The sequence below is a fragment of the Mandrillus leucophaeus genome, unplaced genomic scaffold (assembly GCF_000951045.1).
Source record: "Mandrillus leucophaeus isolate KB7577 unplaced genomic scaffold, Mleu.le_1.0 Scaffold223, whole genome shotgun sequence".
NCBI lineage: Eukaryota > Metazoa > Chordata > Mammalia > Primates > Cercopithecidae > Mandrillus > Mandrillus leucophaeus.
In genome coordinates this window covers 1,958,327-1,976,060 of record NW_012102288.1, presented here as the reverse complement: position 1 = coordinate 1,976,060, position 17,734 = coordinate 1,958,327, and the positions used below count along the sequence as shown (strand labels likewise).

The 17,734-nt window shown below is 38.9% G+C and overlaps 1 protein-coding gene across 1 annotated transcript in view; it reads left to right on the top strand.

Moving 5' to 3' along the window:
* The window catches only part of LRRC1 (leucine rich repeat containing 1), a 140,310-nt gene that overhangs the window by 72,416 nt on the left and 50,160 nt on the right, over window positions 1-17,734 (top strand). The window contains exons 3-4 of the mRNA XM_011981327.1: window positions 13,516-13,594; window positions 17,696-17,728. Coding sequence (XP_011836717.1) covers window positions 13,516-13,594; window positions 17,696-17,728 — 112 coding nt within the window. The remainder of the gene's footprint in view (window positions 1-13,515; window positions 13,595-17,695; window positions 17,729-17,734) is intronic.

Here is a 17,734-nt window from a genome sequence, read left to right as displayed (position 1 = left end):
CTCTGGTTTGAGTGTGTCCAGGTTGAGAGGAGACCAAGAAAGCATATGCCCCAAGCCTTACCAGTTGGTAGGAAAAGTGACCCACATATAAAAACCATCCTGGGCCACTTGGGGAAGGTTGCCTTCCTCTCCCTTATAATCCTGTACATTTGTGTACTTTACCAAGTTATAACGTACATTCTCACTTTACCTATCAGTAGACTTGTGAGGTTGATGAGACAGAGATTCCAGATCCCTTTCACAAGGAAACAGAAGCCCAAAGTGGTTGAAGTTTACCTGTATTAAATGAAGATGCTGGCTGTGGAGTCGGTCTTGATTCCAGACCCTGTGGGGTTAGTCAGTACGTGTTGTCGAATGCCTGCCAAGGCCCCACACTGTGGCGATGTAGGGCACAGTAGAGAACAATATAGGTGTGGTTCCTGACCTAGTGGAGGATACATCTAGTGGGAAAGTTATTGAATAGATTTTATAGATAATCACTGCTGAGAAAAATGCTTCAAACAAGGAGTATTGGGCGCCATGGAAGGCCTCATTATTTGGGGGATTCATGGAAGATTTAATTGAAAATGTAAGACAGTATATTGCCTTTTTGTTAGTAGTGCTACATTAAGTAAGAAATAATTATGAAACATTTTTACATCATGTACTGAAATACTAAGTTGTAATCCAAAATTGATAGAGATTATTCATACTAAAGAATTAAATAGGGTTAGAATTTTTAAAGTTTCTTTATTACTTTGAGTTTTTAAATTATGTATGTTGAAAATGAATTTCAGTTTGGCCAGTTTAATCTGAAGAATTAGGTAAAGAAAAAATTTGAATCTACCCTAAGTCAGATCAGATGATGCACTGGTTCCCTAGACTGAGCTGCTGAAGATTCAGAGACAGTGTTATCCTTAGCTTTGGCAGGTGGCACGCGTCTCTTCACCCTCACTTGTTACTTTCAGAGGCAAGATGGCTTTGTGGGCAAGATCATGGGGCAGGACTGAGATGGCATAGGGCCAAATCCTGGCCTTCCCAATTACCAGCTGTGTAAACTTGGGCAAGGCCCTTACCCATTTGGTGCCTCAGTTTGCTGATTCAGAGAATGGAGATGATATAATAGTACCTCCTTAACGTTTTTGTGAAGGTTTAAATGAGTTCATTTTTGCAATGTGTTCAGAATTGTGCCCCACACTTAGTAGGCACTCAGTAAAGTTCTGCCGCTACAGTTTTATGATCAGGGTGGTAAAGGGGCTTCTGAGTGCAGTGAGGCTGGAACCAGGAGAAAGAAATTGGTCTGTGCCTGGGCCGAATCTAGGACCCTGGCCTTGTTAGCCCCTTGTACTAATTAGGCGAACACAGGCATCTTACTGTAGGGATAGTCATGCTGATGCAATAAGTGTGGATGGTTGCTTAAATAGTGCTTGCCCCCTTTTCGGTAGTAAAACTTCAACTTACCTTCCATATCATAGGTCCTGAGGTTTAGAATGTTATCCTTTGTGATTTTACAAAAAGACAAATTACTTGAAGAAGGCAATTATTTGCTTTCTTTAAGCCATTTAGTTTTTTTATTTAACTTTCTTTTGCCAAATGCCATCAACAAATATTTGGTGATCTTAGAGAATAGCCACAAAAAATATGTAAGACTTAAGTTTTGTTTTGATTTGCATTTCATGGTATTCCCAGTGGAAGGAACCTAGTATAATAATTTACTAGCATCATATAGGTCTTGAAGCCAGGAGGAGAAGAGAGGCTATTTATATAGAACAAGAAGAGATACCAGTGAGTAACTGATTTATTCAAAAAGAATTTACTGTGCTGTTTAGACCAAACAGAGGCTGTCTCCCCATAGTCCTTCCCAAAGGAAATGCCCAGGAGTTTCCAAACTCACATATACCTAGAAGGAACTTGAGAAATCACTTAATCCAGTCTGTCTCCATCAAAGAGGGACTCCAAAATGGTGATAGCTTTTCAGAAAAGGTCGTGAGTACACCTTAAGGATTCTGGGGATGTGGGAAAAAAGCCCGAATTTCTTACAGAAGAATATAGAGTGAGCTTAGGCATTACTTTTAGGATACAGTGGGGTGGAATCTCAACTTGGCATGTTCAAAATCGGCTGCTGAGGAAAGAATATGAGTACCAGGAGGGCAGGGAATATCCTTTTAAATCACTTTTTAAGTGATGGTATCTGTTGTGAAAACTATTCTCTCAGAAGCCCTCTGGCAAGTAGCGCCAGGACTGTTCTCCTGGCAGCATTGAAGGAGACTTTGCATGGACAGAGCTTAGGGCTGATTATGAGTTTTCTATGTACAGGCTGTAGTGATGTTTATATTGCCAAACTACAGATTTCATGTTTTTATTTCTAAAGTATGACTATAAATCTCACTAATTGAAAACAATTCGAATTCAGAAATAATAGCTTCTATAGAGTGGGTCAGAATTAAAGGTTAGCTTAAGAAAGCTGTAGGAAAAAAATTAATTTTACAATCATTCTTAGACATTTTATAAATATCAAATTTTATGCTTTTATTCCTAGTGTATGTAGAACAAGCCCAATTTGAATTAATGAAAAGTATGATTAATTTTATTTTTATTTTTTATTTTATTTTCATTTATTTATTTATTTTTTACCAGGAGTGGTGGCACGCGTAATCCCAAACACTTTAGGGGGCTTAGACGGGAGGATTGCTTGAGCCCAGGAGTTTGAGACCAGCCAGGGCAAGACAGTGAGACCCTGTCTCTACAAAACATTTTAAAATTAGCTGGGCACGGTGGCGTGCACCTGAAACCAAAAAAAAAAAAAATTTTTTTTGTTTCACCTTATGTAAAAGCTTGAACTGAGTGTTGGCACGTAGTAATTTTGGGTTACATTCCTTAATGAGCAGATGGAAATCTCATTAATAGTACTAAGTATTATTAGTATGCTAACTATATAATAATAAGTATTTCTAATACTCTAAGTTACGTAGATGCTTATTTAGGGTTTAATCATTATTGCTTCTCAAATAGTTAAAACTAGCAAAAGCCCTCTAAATGTTATTTCTATTGGTAATGCTACTCTTTTTTTTTTTTTTTTTTTGGGACAGAGGCCCTTAGGCTGGAGTACAGTGGCCCTATCTTGGCTCACTGCAACCTCCACCTCCTGGATTTAAGCGATTCTCCTGCCTCAGTTTCCCGAGGAGTAGCTGGGATTACAGGCATGCACCATGACACCCAGCTAATTTTTGTATTTTTAGTAGAGACGGGTTTCCCCATGTTGGCCCAGGCTGGTCTCGAACTCCTGACCTCAAGTGGTCTGCCCGCCTTGACCTTCCAAAGTGCAGGTATTACAGGTGTGAGCCGCTATGCCCAGCCAGTATGATGCTACTCTTCAAATTATTTGGCCTTGAATGGAAAACAGTGGTCATCTCTTTTGATCCCCTCACCCAGTGTTCTAGTGTGCCATTTACTTTACCCCCCTTTATCCTACTTAGATTGTAAGTTGGAGGTGTCAGTATCATCTTTTTTTATAGGAGAGGGAACTCCTTGTCTAGCAGATTAATTGTGAACAGATCAAGGTGGCATATGGTAATCTGCTATCAAGAGATCTTTCCAGCCTTCTCTCCAGATACTCTCATTTTGATACCCTGTTGTTCAGGCAGACTGTACCATCATCCCTAGGGATCACCCTCTCATCACTGTGCATCAAATATCACATTCATGCCTGTGCTTCTCCTTTGCTCTTATTTATTTGATTCAAAGCATAACAGGGTCCTTCTTTGTCTGGCTTCCTCCCTTCTCAACTCCTGCAGCACTTAACATTATAATATACTAGCGTTATTTAAAAATACTTGCCGATGATCTATTTTACAGATAAGGAAATTGAGGCACAGATAAGTAGTTTACCCAGGGGCACAAACCTAATAAGTGCAGAAAACTGGTGCAGATATTGCTCTTATGGCTGTTCAGATTTGATGGAGGATAAATTGAATACAGAGAGAGACCATTTAAGAAGCTATTGTCATCATCTGGTAGATTGGGGCCTGAACTAGGTTGATAATAATAGGAGTGGACAGAAGATGGACAGGAAAAAATAATTAGAGAATACCAAAAGGATTTGGAAATTGGATGTGAGTGTCAAAGAGGGAGATGGTGGGGTCTGGGGGAAATATTCAAATTACAATTTTTGATGGGGTATTGTGGTCAGGCTAGACCTCATTGAGAAGATTTTTTTTTTCTTCATACATTTAGTTTTTAACCTCACATTTGTCCCCAGCAGAACATTTGGGAATCAGTTAAAAGTGATTTCAGGTGGGAATAACCTGCAAGCTGTATAGTATCTCTTGTAAGAGATCTGGCACTGAGCGGTTTTCTTAGTGGTAAAATAGAGATACTATATACCACGTGAAAGAACAATGTTCTCATACAGTCTTTGTTGCATATGTTTTCTTATCCATTCCTTCAGGACCTATGGACTGCTTACAATATTCTTAATACTGTGTGGGCTCTGAGAAACTGCAACTGACAAGGCCAACATGGTCTGTCTTCCCCGGGGATCTTAGAGTTTAGTAAGGGAGATTTACCATCATCAAACAATTAGTTAATTAAAACTGTAACAGATCTTACAAACGTGAAACCCAAGGAACTTGAGAACTGGAGAACCCAATCTAATTTTAGAGTTCAAGGAAACTCCAAGAGGATTTGACATGTTAGTTGAGTATTTCAGGGTAAGCAACTTGCTTAAAGCAAACCAGCAATCAAGACCCTTTAACCCACACTATTGCCTTTCTTGTCTAAAGTTTTTATTTTACAGGCAAATATATTAAAAGGGTCAAGTTAGGAACATGTGTGTAATGGAAAGAAGTGGTGTTGGGAGTCAGGAGACTTGCGTTCTGTTTACTATCTGCTACTTTATGCATACAAGCAATTTAGCCTGGAGAGAGAATTCACCTTCCTATAAACCAGACTTCTAGATCAGCTGTGTCTGGACTTAGTCCAGCTGTGTTTTCTGGCAGTTGTTTTTGTTATCCCCTGATCCCTGAATTCCGGACCAGCTCAACCAGAATTTCTTACAGCCACCATTCATGTGATTTCTCGGTTGGCCCATCTTCTCAGGTCTCAGTGATGCTTCTGTTACACTGAGCAATATTGAAGCCTTCTACCTAAAAGACATACCTTTCGTCTTTACCCTCTGCTTCTTTGATTTTTATTTTTTGTTGATAGAGTAGTAAGCCACTGTAAAATTTATATTTTAATGTGTGGCTTCATCCTCTTCTTCAGTACTTGTGAGACACCTCTTTTCAAATTTTTCTTTCTCAGCGCTGTAATTTATTAGGAGGTGTCTTTTTTAGTTTTATCTTTAATGGACACATAATTGTACATATTTATGAAGTGCAGTGTGGTGTTTTGATACTTTTATTCAATGCATATTGATCAAATCAGGATAGTTAGCATATGTGTGACCTCAACATTTATAATTTCTTTGTGGTGAGATTGTTCAAAATCTTCTCTTTTAGTTATTTTGAATTTAATATATTATTGTTTATTCTAGTTACCATGCATACTGTGGAATGGAACCCTAGAACTTATTCCTCTTATCTTACTGTAACTTTGTACCTGTTAGCCTTTTTCCCATCCCCTTCACCCCACTACCCTTCCTAGGCTCTCTTAATCACTATTCAACTTGCTACTTCTATGAGATCAACTTCTTTAGATTACACATATGAGTGAGATTATGTGATATTTGTCTTTCTGAGTCTGACTTATTTCACTTAAATAATGTCCTCCGGGCTTATCTATGTTGTCTCAAATGACATGATTTCATTCTTTTTTATGGCTGAATAGTACATTGTGTGAAATATACACATTTTCTTTATCCATTCATCTGTTGAGGGACACTTAAGTTGATTCCATATCTTGACTCTTGTGAATAATGCTGTGGTAAACATGGGAGTGCAGATATATCTTCGATATGCTGATTTCATATCCTTGAGATATGTGTCTGGTAGTGGGATTGCTGGATCATATGGTAGTTCCATTTTGAATTTTTTGAGGAACCGCCATAATTTTTCATAATGGCTGTACTCATTTACATTCCCATCAACAATGTATAAGAGTTCCCTTTTCTCTGCATCCTTGCCAGTATTTGTTATTTTTTGTCTTTTTGATAATAGCTATAATAACTGGGGTGAGACGATATCTCATTGTGGTTTTGATTTGCATTTCCCTTGTGATTGGTAATGCTGGGCATTTTTTTCATGTACTTGTTAGCCATTTGTATGTCTTCTTTTGAGAAATGTCATTCAGATCAGATCTTATGCCCATTTTTAAAAATCGAATTTTTCTTTTTTGCTATTGAGTTTTTTCTGTATTCTGGATATTAACAATCCCTTGTCAGATGCGTGGTGTGCAAATATTTTCTGTCATTCTGTAGGTTGTCTCTTCATTCTGTCAAGTCTTTTCTTGGCTGTGAAGAAGCTTTTTAGTTTGATAAAATCCCATCTGTCTGTTTTGTTTTGTTTTGTTTTTTGAGACGGAGTTTCATTCTTGTTGCCCAGGCTGGGGTGCAGTGTCGTGATCTTGGCTCACTGCAACCTCTGCCTCCCAGGTTCAAGCGATTCTCCCGACTTAACCTCCTGAGTAGCTGGGATTACAGGCACGTGCCACCATGCCCAGCTAATTTTTGTATTCTTAGTGGAGACAGGGTTTCGCCATGTTAGCCAGGCTGGTCTCGAACTCCTGACCTCAGGTGATCTGCCGCCTTGGCTTCCTGAAGTGCTGGGATTACAGGTATGAGCTACCGTGCCTGGCCTGTTTTTTGCTTTTGTTGTCTGTGCTTTTGAGGTCTTGTCCAAAGAAATCCTTGCCCAGACCAATGCTGTGAAGCATTTCTCTTGTTTTCCTTTGGTAGTTGCATAGTTTCAGGTCTTACATTTAAGGCTTTAACCCATTTTGAGTCAATTTTTGTATATAGTGAGAAATAGGGATCTTGTTTCATTCTTCTGCATGTGGATATCTGGTTTTTCCAGCACACTCAATGTGTGTTTTTGGCACCTTTGTCGAAAATCAGTTGGCTGTAAATGAGTGGATTTATTTCTCTCTTTTTTTAAAAAAAAATTTTTATTTCCATAGGTGTTTGGGGAACAGGTGGTATTTGGTTACAAGAGTAAGTTCTTTAGTGGTGATTTGTGAGATTTTGGTTCAACCATCAACCAAGCAGTATACACTGAACCCAATTTGTAGTGGGTGGATTTATTTCTGGGTTCTCTATTTCATTGGTCAATGTATCAGTTTCTATGCTAGTACCATACTGTTTTGGTTACTATTGCTTTGTAGTATAGTAATTTACATTCTCACCAACAGTGTGTAAGAATTTCCTTTTCTTTGCATTCTTTTGAAGTCAGGTAGTATGTTGCTTCCAGCTTTGTTCTTTTTCTTTAGCATTACTTTGGCTTTTTGGGGTCTTTTGTGGTTCTGTAAGAATTAGAGGATTGTTTTTTCTATTTCTATGAAGAATATCAATGGTATTTTGATAGCAATTGCATTGAATCTATAGATTGCTTTGGGTAGTATGGACACTTTTAACAATTTTTTTCTTTTTCCTTTTTTTTTTTTTCTTTTGGAGACAGAGTCTTGCTCTGTCACCCAAGCTGGAGTTCAGTGGTGTGTTCTCGGATCACTGCAACCTTGGCCTCCCAGGTTCAAGCAATTCTCTTGCCTCAGCCTCCAGAGTAGGTAGGATTACAGGCATGTGCCACTGCGCCTGGCTAATTTTTGTATTTTTAGTAGAGATGGAGTTTCACCATGTTGGCCAGTCTGGTCTCGAACTCCTGACCTCAAGTGATCTGCCTGCTTCGACCTCCCATAGTGCTGGGATTGCAGGCGTGAGCCACCATGCCTGGCCACAATGTTAATTCTTCTAACCCATAAACACAGTATATCTTTCCATTTATTTGTGTCCTCTTCAATTTTTTTCATCAGTGTTTTATAGTTTTCTTTGTAGAGATTTTTTACCTATTTGGTTAAATTTATTCCTAGGTATTTTATTTTTTGTAGCTATTATAAATGGGATTGATTTTAAAAAATTTCTTATTTAGGTAGTTCACAATTGGTGTATAGAAATGCTACTGATTTTTCTATGTTCATTTTGTATCCTGCAACTTTATTTACTAATCTTCACAGGTTTTTTATGGAGTCTTTAGGGTTTTCTATATGTAAAATTATGTCATCTGCAAACAAGGACAATTTAGCTTCTGCTTTTCCAGTTTGGATGCCCTTTATTTCCTTCTCTTGCCTAATCTCTCTGGCCAAGACTTTCAGTACTATGTTGAATAAAAGTGGTGAGAGTAGATATTCTTGTCTTGTCTAGATCTTAGAAAAAAAGCTTTCAACTTTTCTTCATTCCATATGATGTTCATTGTGTATTTGTCATATGTGGCCTTTATTGTGCTGAGATGACGAGGCACCTCTTTTCTCAGCCTTATAGACTGTTCCTCCGAACCAAAAATAGCGACAACAAGAGAGACTCTCATGGAGTATTCAGGCTGATCAGCGCTTTTCAGATCATGGCAAGCCAATGGCATGGCATGGCCTCACTTGCCTGAACAGTGATGCTCATCCTATAATGAAATTGCTTGTTTCTTCTTAAGCATGGCAGTGCCATGACTTGAACATGGGAGGGCCAGCACTCAGTGAAATAGATGTGTAGTGGTGGTTGAGTCACTTCGTCTCTCTGAGCCTTAGTGTCTATTTTGTATAATGAAAGTTAAAATAGTTTATTTTGAGGAGATTAAATAAGATAATGTATATAAAAGGGCTACAGCTGAATCTGTACTAAGGGTCCACAAATGTTCGTGAGTTTTAAAAATCGATTCCAGATTTAACTATAGATTCAACAGCTCTCTCTCTCTCTCTCTATATATATATATATAAACCACTATGGTCTTACTTTCACAAATAAGCTATTATATTTATGCTATTACTTTCATAAATAGGCGATTATATTTGTATAAACTAGGACCATAATGTTTGTTTTTCACTACCTCATTTGACCATGCAAGACAGAAAATAGTGTGAGGAAAATGTCAGCATAGATCCAGATGTTTTACGCTTTTAAATTTGAACTAAAATCTTTCATGGAGCATCTGATTCCTGTGAGGCTGTTGGAGCGAGACATCCATTTTCCTTTTAATTCTCCCTTTTCCCTGCCACCCACAATTTAGAAATATTAAGTATGTTTTGGCTCAGATTGCATTAGTCAGACTGGTGGAAGAAACAGCAAGAACCAGGAGAAATCTTTCTATTTTAGCCCTTCTCAATGTTAATACGTCCAAAATAAATGAATCTTTGAAGTTAAATGCTACAGACTAACATTTTAAAGGCCCAAAAGCTATAATCTCAAGTTTTGTGTCAAGAAAGGAATTTAAAATAACTGGTCATTTAAAAATCACAATATTTAGAGGCCAGTAAATGTGGGGGAAAATATTCAGCTGCATTAGTAATAAAAAGAATATAAAATAAAATGTTGACATACTATTTTAGCAATACAATTGGCATTTTTTTTTAATGTAACAGAAAGAAAAGAGGAGGAGCGATGTTGAATAGGGCATCTTGTACAGGCTGATGAAAGTTTAAATAGGCATAAGCTGCTCCTCGCAAAAGCAATTTAACAATATTTTTCAAGCGCTGTAGAGATGTTAATGCCTTTGACACAGTAATTCTACTTCTGGGAACATAGCCTAAGGAAATAATCAGGAATGCACATAAATATAACATCAGGAACTTTGTAACAACCTAAATGCCCAACAGTGGAGGATTGATTAAATGAAGTATGAAAATATATACAATGTGCTTTTCTGCCATTAAGAACAGCAAACTACTTGGAAAAATAATGATAGGAGAAAAAAGCTTGTAAAGTAATGTAAAGTGCAAAAAACAAATTATCATGAACTTAGTATTGTGAAATATAATCTGTTTATACACATATTCTGTGTGTGTGTATATGTGTGTACACACATGTGTGTGTGACAAGTTAAAAATAATCACAATAAAAGGTTACCTCTAGGTGATGAGAGTGTTGGTGGTGTTTATTTTCTTCTTTGTATATTTTCCAAATACTTATGTTTATAATTAGAAAAAAATTCGTAATTTAAAAGTACATTACTTTAGAATACCTGGTACTGATACCACCACATGAAAACATAAGGAAAAAAAGTCTAATGGTAATTACAACAGAATGCCATCAGTGCTTTTGATAGAGTGGTGGGACTTGGTGGTGGTAGTGGTGGTTTTTGTTATTTTATTATTTAATTGATCTGTTAAATAATTGTACATATGTATGGGTACATAGTGATGCTTTGATACATACAGTGTATTGTGATCAGACCAGGGTAATTAACATACTCATCTAAAGCATTTATCATTTCTTTGTGTTAGGAACTTTCAATATCCTCCTTTCACCCATTTGAAACTATATATTATTGTTAACTGTAGTCATCTTATAGTGCTATACAATAGCAGTTCTCAACTTTTTTGGCACCACGGACCGGTTTTGTGGAAGACAGTTGTATTAGTCCATTTTCACACTGCTGATAAAGACATATCTGAGACTGGGCAATTTAAAACAGAAAGAGGTTTAATTTGACTCACAGTTCCATCTGACTAGGGAGGCCTCACAATCATGGTGGAAGACAAGGAGGAGCAAGTCACATTTTATGTGGATGGTGGCAGACAAAGAGAGCTTATGCAGGGAAACTCCCCCTTATAATAGCTATCAGATCTTGTGAGACTTACTCACTGTCACGAGAACAGCTCGGAACGACCTTCCCCCATGATTCAGTTACCTCCTACCGGATCCCTCCCACAACTCATGGGAATTCAAGATGAGATTTGGGTGGGGACATAGCCAAACCATATCATTCTGCCCCTGGCCCCTCCCAAATCTCATGTCCTCCCATTTCAAAACCAATCATGCCTTCCCAACAGTCCCCTAAACTCTTAACTCATTTCAGCATTAACTCAAAAGTCCACAGTCCAAATCTCATCCAAGACAAGGCAAGTCCCTTCCATCTATGAGCCTGTAAAATCAAAAGCAAGTTAGTTACTTCCTAGATACAATGGGAGTACAGGCATTGAATAAATGCATCCATTCCAAATGGGAGTCATTGACCAAAACAAAGGAGCTACAGGCCCCATACAAGTGCGAAATCCAGCAGGGCAATCAAATCTTAAAGGTCCAAAATGATCTCCTTTGACTCCATGTCTCACATCCAGGTCATGCTGATGCAAGAGGTGTGTTCCCACGGTCTTTGCCTCTGTGGCTTTGCAGGGTATAGCCCCTCACCTGGCTGCTTTCACGGCTGGCCTTGACTGGTGGCTTGTCCAGGTGCATGGTGCAAGCTGTCGGTGGATCTACCATTCTGGGGTCTGGAGAATGATGGCTCTCTTCTCGCAGTTCCAGTAGGCACTGCCCCAGGAGGGACTCTGTGTGGGGGCTCCAAGCCCACATTTCCTTTCTGCACTTCCCTAGCAGAGGTGTCCCATGAGGGCCTTGCCACTGCAGCAAACTTTTGTCTGGGCATCCAGGCATTTCCATACATCTTCTGAAATCTAGGCAAAGGTTCCCAAACCTCAGTTCTTGACTTCTGTGCACCCGCAGGCTCAACACTACATGGAAGCTGCCAAGGTTTGGGGTTTCCACCCTCTGAAGCAACAACCCAAGCTATACTTTGGCCCCTTTTGGTCAGAGCTGGAGTGGCTGCGATGCAGGGCACCAGGTCCCTAGACTGCACACAGCATGGGGACCCTGGACCAGGCCCAGGATACAATTTTCTCCTGGGCCTCTGGGCCTGTGATTGAAGGGGCTGCCATGAAGACCTTTGACATGCCCTGGAGACATTTTCGTCATTGTCTTGGTGATTAACATTCAGCTTCTCCTTACTTATGCAAGTTTCTTCAGCCAACTTGAATTTCTCCTCAGAAAATGTTTTGTTTTTTTTTTCTGTCAAATTGTCAGCCTGTAAATTTCCCAAACTTTTATGCTCTGCTTCCCTTATAAACCGAATGCCTTTAACAGCACCCGAGTTACCTCTTGAATGTTTTGCTGCTTAGAAATTTGTTCCACCAGATACCTAAATCATCTCTCTCAAGTTCAAAGTTCCACAAATCTCTAGGATGGGGCAAAATGCTGCCAGTCTCTTCGCTAAAACATAACAAGTCACCTTTGCTCCAGTTCCCAACAAGTTCCTCATCTTCCACCTCAGCCTGGACTTGATTGTCCATATTGCTATCAGGCTTTTGGTCAAAGCCCTTCAACAAATCTCTAGGAAGTTCCAAACTTTCCCACATTTTCCTGTCTTCTGAGCCCTCCAGACTGCTCCAGCCTCCGCCTGTGAACCAGTTCCAAAGCCGCTTCCACATTTTTGGGTATCTTTTCAGCAGCACCCCACTCTACTGGTACTAATTTAGTCTATTAGTCTGTTTTCATGCTGCTGATAAAGACATACCTGAGACTGGGCAATTTATAAAAGAAAGAGGTTTAATTGGACTTACAGTTCCATGTGGCTAGGGAGGCTTCACAATCATGGTGGAAGGCAAGGAGGAGCAAGTCACATCTTACGTTGATGACGTCAGGCAAAGAGAGCTTGTGCAGGAAAACTCCCCCTTATAATAACCATCAGATCTGATGAAACTTACTCACTATCATGTGAACAGCACGGGAAGGACCTGCCCCATGATTCAATTACCTCCTACCGGGTCCCTCCCACAACACATGGGAATTCAAGAAGAGATTTGGGTGGACACACAACCAACATATGAGCAGTGTTTCCACAGACCAGTGTTTGAAATGGTTCTGGGACAAATCAAGCTCATTACATTTACTGTGCACTTTATTTCTATTATTATTACATTTGTAATATATAATGAAATAATTATGCAACTCACCATAAGGCAGATTCAGTAGGAGCCCTGAGCTTGTTTTCCTGCAACTGGACAGTCCCATCTGGGGTTGATGGGAAACAGATCAGATCATCAGGCATTAGATTCTCATAAGGAGCACACAACCTAGATCCCTTGCATGGGCAGTTGACAATAGGGCTCATGCTCTTATGAGAATCTAATGTGGGTGCTGACCTGACAGGAAGTGGAGCTCAGGCAGTAATGCAAGTGATGGGGAGTGGCTATAAATATGGATGAAGGTTCGCTCACCCGCCCGCCGCTCACCTCCTGCTGTGCATCCCAGTTCCTCACAGGTACTGGTTTGTAGCTCAGGGGTTGGGGATCCCTGCCATAGAACACTAGAACTTATACCTCCTATAGCTATAATTTTGTTAGAGATTTGATGTTTTTAATATTTTTCTTTAATGTGCTTCTGTTGAGAATATATCTTATATTAGGAAAACAAATATAAATGTATTAAAATACTTTATAAATCTAGGTCATGTTTGAATGGAGGTAGCATTTCCAGCTGTTCTCTTGTGAGTGTGATCTATCTTGAGAATGATAAAAACTGTTAATAATGGTGGCAAATTATAGACATTTTCTCTACTCCTACAGAGATTCCTGAAATTCCAGAAAGCATTTCATTCTGTAAAGCACTGCAGGTAGCTGACTTCAGCGGAAACCCACTGACTAGGTAAGCTTTCTGCTTACTTTTCTATCTATAGTAGTAAGGATATCTTTTTTGAGAGCCAAGCAAAGAACACAGTCAGGTTAACCATCTTGGAGGTACCTAGATGGCTCACTATCTTTATCACGGATGGTTGACTTTCACAGATATTTCTTTATAAATAGCCCTGTACAATGAAAGGCACACTATTCTATTGATAGAAACCTCAAAGGATGTTGTAGGGATAAGGTGCAGCACAGCGAAGTGTACAAAACAGGATGAGGAGTGCATTTCTGAAGCAATGTGAAGAGTTGTAGTAGTTTATAACCCCCCATTGATCTGTCCTGTCTTGTGGGGTAAGGCAGGTTTCTAAACTCCCAGAGAGCTTACACCAGAGTTATCCAAGGAGAAATCATATTACAGTTATTTTTTTGTACTCCAGTAATGAAAAGTGTTTACTATCTTTTTTTTTTTTTTTTTTTTGAGATGGAGTCTCGCGTAGTCACCCAGGCCGGAGTCTGTCTCTTATACACATCTAGATGTGTATAAGAGACAGGGCCGGAGTTGTGTGGCACCATCTCAGCTCACTGCAACCTCCGCCTCCTGGGTTCAAGTGATTCTCCTGCCTCGGTCTCCTGAGTAGCTGGGACTACAGGCGTGCACCACCACGCCCGGCTAATTTTTGTATTTTTAGTAGAGGTAGGGTTTCACCATATTGGCCAGGATGATCTCAATCTCCTGACCTCCTGATCCACCCACCTCAGCCTTCAAAAGTGCTGGGATTATAGGCCCGAGCCACCTCACCTGGCCATACTATCTTTTACTGTCTTAACTTTCCTCTAACTCTCCATTAAAAACAAATGAACATCAACAACAAGAAAAACAAAAACCTCCTATGAACATCATTATTTCTTTAACAATAGCTGTGGGGATTTCTTTGTTTTTGTTTTTGTTTTCCTTCAAATAAAGCTACTGTGTCAGTTTTACTACTTATTCCAGCTTTACCCTTCCTCGTATGACACAGTCTGTTACCCAGGCGTGGCTGAGTGGCATTGCTGTGAGCTGTTCCTTATGGCTCCTGGCTTACTCATGAGTCCACTGACCACTGGCTTCCAGGCATCTTGTTAGTAGGATAACTGAATTGTGCCCGCGTGGCAATGCAGAGATAGTCCTTGGGTGTCTGTTTTAGATGTCTCTTTGGGCCAGGTGGGTCCATTTATAAGATTTCTCAAGAATCTGAAAGGAACCTCAGAAGAAATGCACTCTTCCCGTCCCTTCTTTTCTGTCTTTTCTCTTTTGATCTAGGAAAATTAAGATTAAACTAAAATTTCTGAGTCATCTCACCCACTTCAAAATTGCTTGGGACTTCTTGGGTATGGAGTGCTGGAGAATGCACTATTTAGTTTTATGTTTCCAATACATTGTTATTGCCAATAAAGAAATGTGTTTTCTTTTTAAAACTTTTTCTGATTGTCCTCCTTTGAATTGTAGTGATTAAGTTACATGTAACATTTATTACTGAAGAATAGTAATCTAGTAAGCTATACTCCAATAGCTTTCTTACTTATCACTGTCCTTCCAACCTTATCCTCTTTCCCCACCATCTTCCATTCAGCTGTCTCTTAAAACCTTTCTATAGCTCCCATCTCTGTAAGATAAAGTCAGAGCTCCTCCCTGTGCTATGTGAGCCTCTTCTTGCCCCTCCATCTGACCCTGGTCTATCTCTCCATCTTCATTGACCTCAGTTGCCTATGCTGGACATCAGTCTCTGCTGTAATATAAAGTGCTTCTAGTTAGTTCATTTCATGCCTCTGTCTTCTTGACAGTACCGACCCTTTCACCGTCCTTAAGATGCAGTTTGAGCATCATACACGTTTTCGGGAAGGCTTTCCCAGTTACTACCCACAGGCCCCTCCTCTGGACTCCTGTAATGCTCTCTGTGTACTTTTTTCATAACACTTGAAGTTTACCCTTAAGTTATTTCTCTGACTAAGACTCCTTGACCAACCTGAGGAAGTTACTTGTATTCCTGGAATGGAGTAAGTGCTCAATAAATGTTTGTTGAACTGGACTAAGCTGAAGGCAGCTTACAGGGTTTGGCAAGCTGGGAAATACTCGTTATGTTGCTGTTGAGTTTTTTTTAACCATTCGGTTGCTTCTTCCTTTTTTCTATTTTTTTTGATTTTCCTTTTCTAATGTCTGCTGACATTTGACTTTACTATTATTTCAGTTCTCTCTCAACTGGAACATACCTAGATTGTGTGAGGCTTTACTGTTTTGTTTGTTTTAATTCTGGCTTTCTATTTGGCAGGTTTCTTAAGGTGAAGCCATTTTAATTTGGCAGGTGTGCTGTTTTTTTAAGATTTAAGATGATATCTGTGAGTTGAAGGGACCTTAAAAATGATTTAGTTTGGCTTACTTATTTTATGGCTCAAGAAACTGAGGCACATGTAGGTTAAATTACCTTTCAAGATCATACAGCTAATGAGTGGGAAGCTCGGACTGCAGTTCATTTCTCCTAACCTTGGGTCTGTACTTCCTTATCACATCTGTACTAGTTTAGCTCTTGTGTTAATAGCCAGTAAAAAAGCACCTATTTAAATCAGCTATTTAAAACTATATTTTTCTTGTGTTTAAGAACATCTTAGCTAGTTTTTAAATTATAAAATGATATATACGTTCTGGTAAAAACTCAGGCAGAACAGATAAGTTGCATCTTTTGAATTGTGAGTAAAAATCTTGCCTCTGTTAATTGTGCCTCAGAACAAATTCCAGTGATTGTAAGTATTCCAGTTAATACCCTGATCTTGCGGGTCTGGATTTGGTTTTGAAGTTTGGAATTAATCTATATTAAATATCAAACATAATGTTACATAGGCCTTTTTTTAAAGCAACCTAGAAAGATAAAAATGAAAGATTCTAATCTAGAGACCATCACTAAAGCCAGAAATCTCTCCCTCACTGAGAAAAAGTGATACTTATATGTTCTGTTGTCTTTGCTAGCAGATTTATGTTTAATAACCTTCAGCATTTTAAACGCAATGAGATCCTTTGCCTTTAGTTAGGTTTTCCCTTCCCTCCCTCAATATGGTAACCATAGAAATATTGAAACTAAACTTTCTTTGTAAATTTTAAATGATGATATTATTTTGAAGCCTTGTTATCCTGTAGAGTTTAAGGAACATATGAAAAATATCCCTTTGTGTAGAACATAGTAAAACATAAAATTATTTCAAGTGGTTGGCAACTTAAATAGAACTAAAAGAAAAATGTTAAGAAAGTAGCAATTGTCACGGTGGTTCACGCCTGTAATCCCAGCACTTTGGGAGGTTGAGGCGGGTGGATCACTAGGTCAGGAGTTTGAGACCAGCCTGATCAACATGGTGAAACCCTCGTCTCTGCTTAAGAATCCAAAAATTAGGCAGGCGTGGTGGCACGTGCCTGTAATCCCAGCTACTCAGGAAGCCAAGGCAGGAGACTAGCTTGAATCCGGGAAGCAGGGGTTGTAGTGAGTTGAGATCTTGCCACTGCACTCCAGCCTGGGCAACAGAGTGAGACTCTGTCTCAAAAAAAAAAAAAAAAAGGGAAGTAGCAATTGTCTGTCAGCGGATCAATAAGTACTCCATAGCTTTCCCCTAGGTATTATAAACTACAGGAAAAAAAATTATGCAGTAGCTGTCCTGTGTTTTATTATAATCTCAAGGACTGAGGAAATTTTCTCTTTAGTTTCTGCTAATCAATAAAGTATTTTTACTCTTAGGCACTTTTAGCTGCAGAAATAATTCATCATTTTCTTTCATAAAGTATTCAGTAGTCCCAACATTTTTTTTTGCCTTTGTTCTTAGAGCTTGCATATCTTTCTACTTTAATTATTTCTAGATCACCATAACAGTAAGTATTTATCATGCCCCTGTACATCTACTATGTATATGAAGTCTTTGTTTTTTCCTTACAAGTGTCTTATTTATAGGAAGACAAGGCAAATATGCCATATATAATGTCATTTTTAGGAGGTTATTTCAATTAGCACGTAGAATAAATCATTATATTTATGCTTGGTATACACTATACGTGAACTTTTCTTTTTTAATTTATAGCATTTTTGTTTGTTTGTTTGTTTTGTTTTAGGTTGCCAGAAAGCTTTCCTGAGTTACAGAATTTAACATG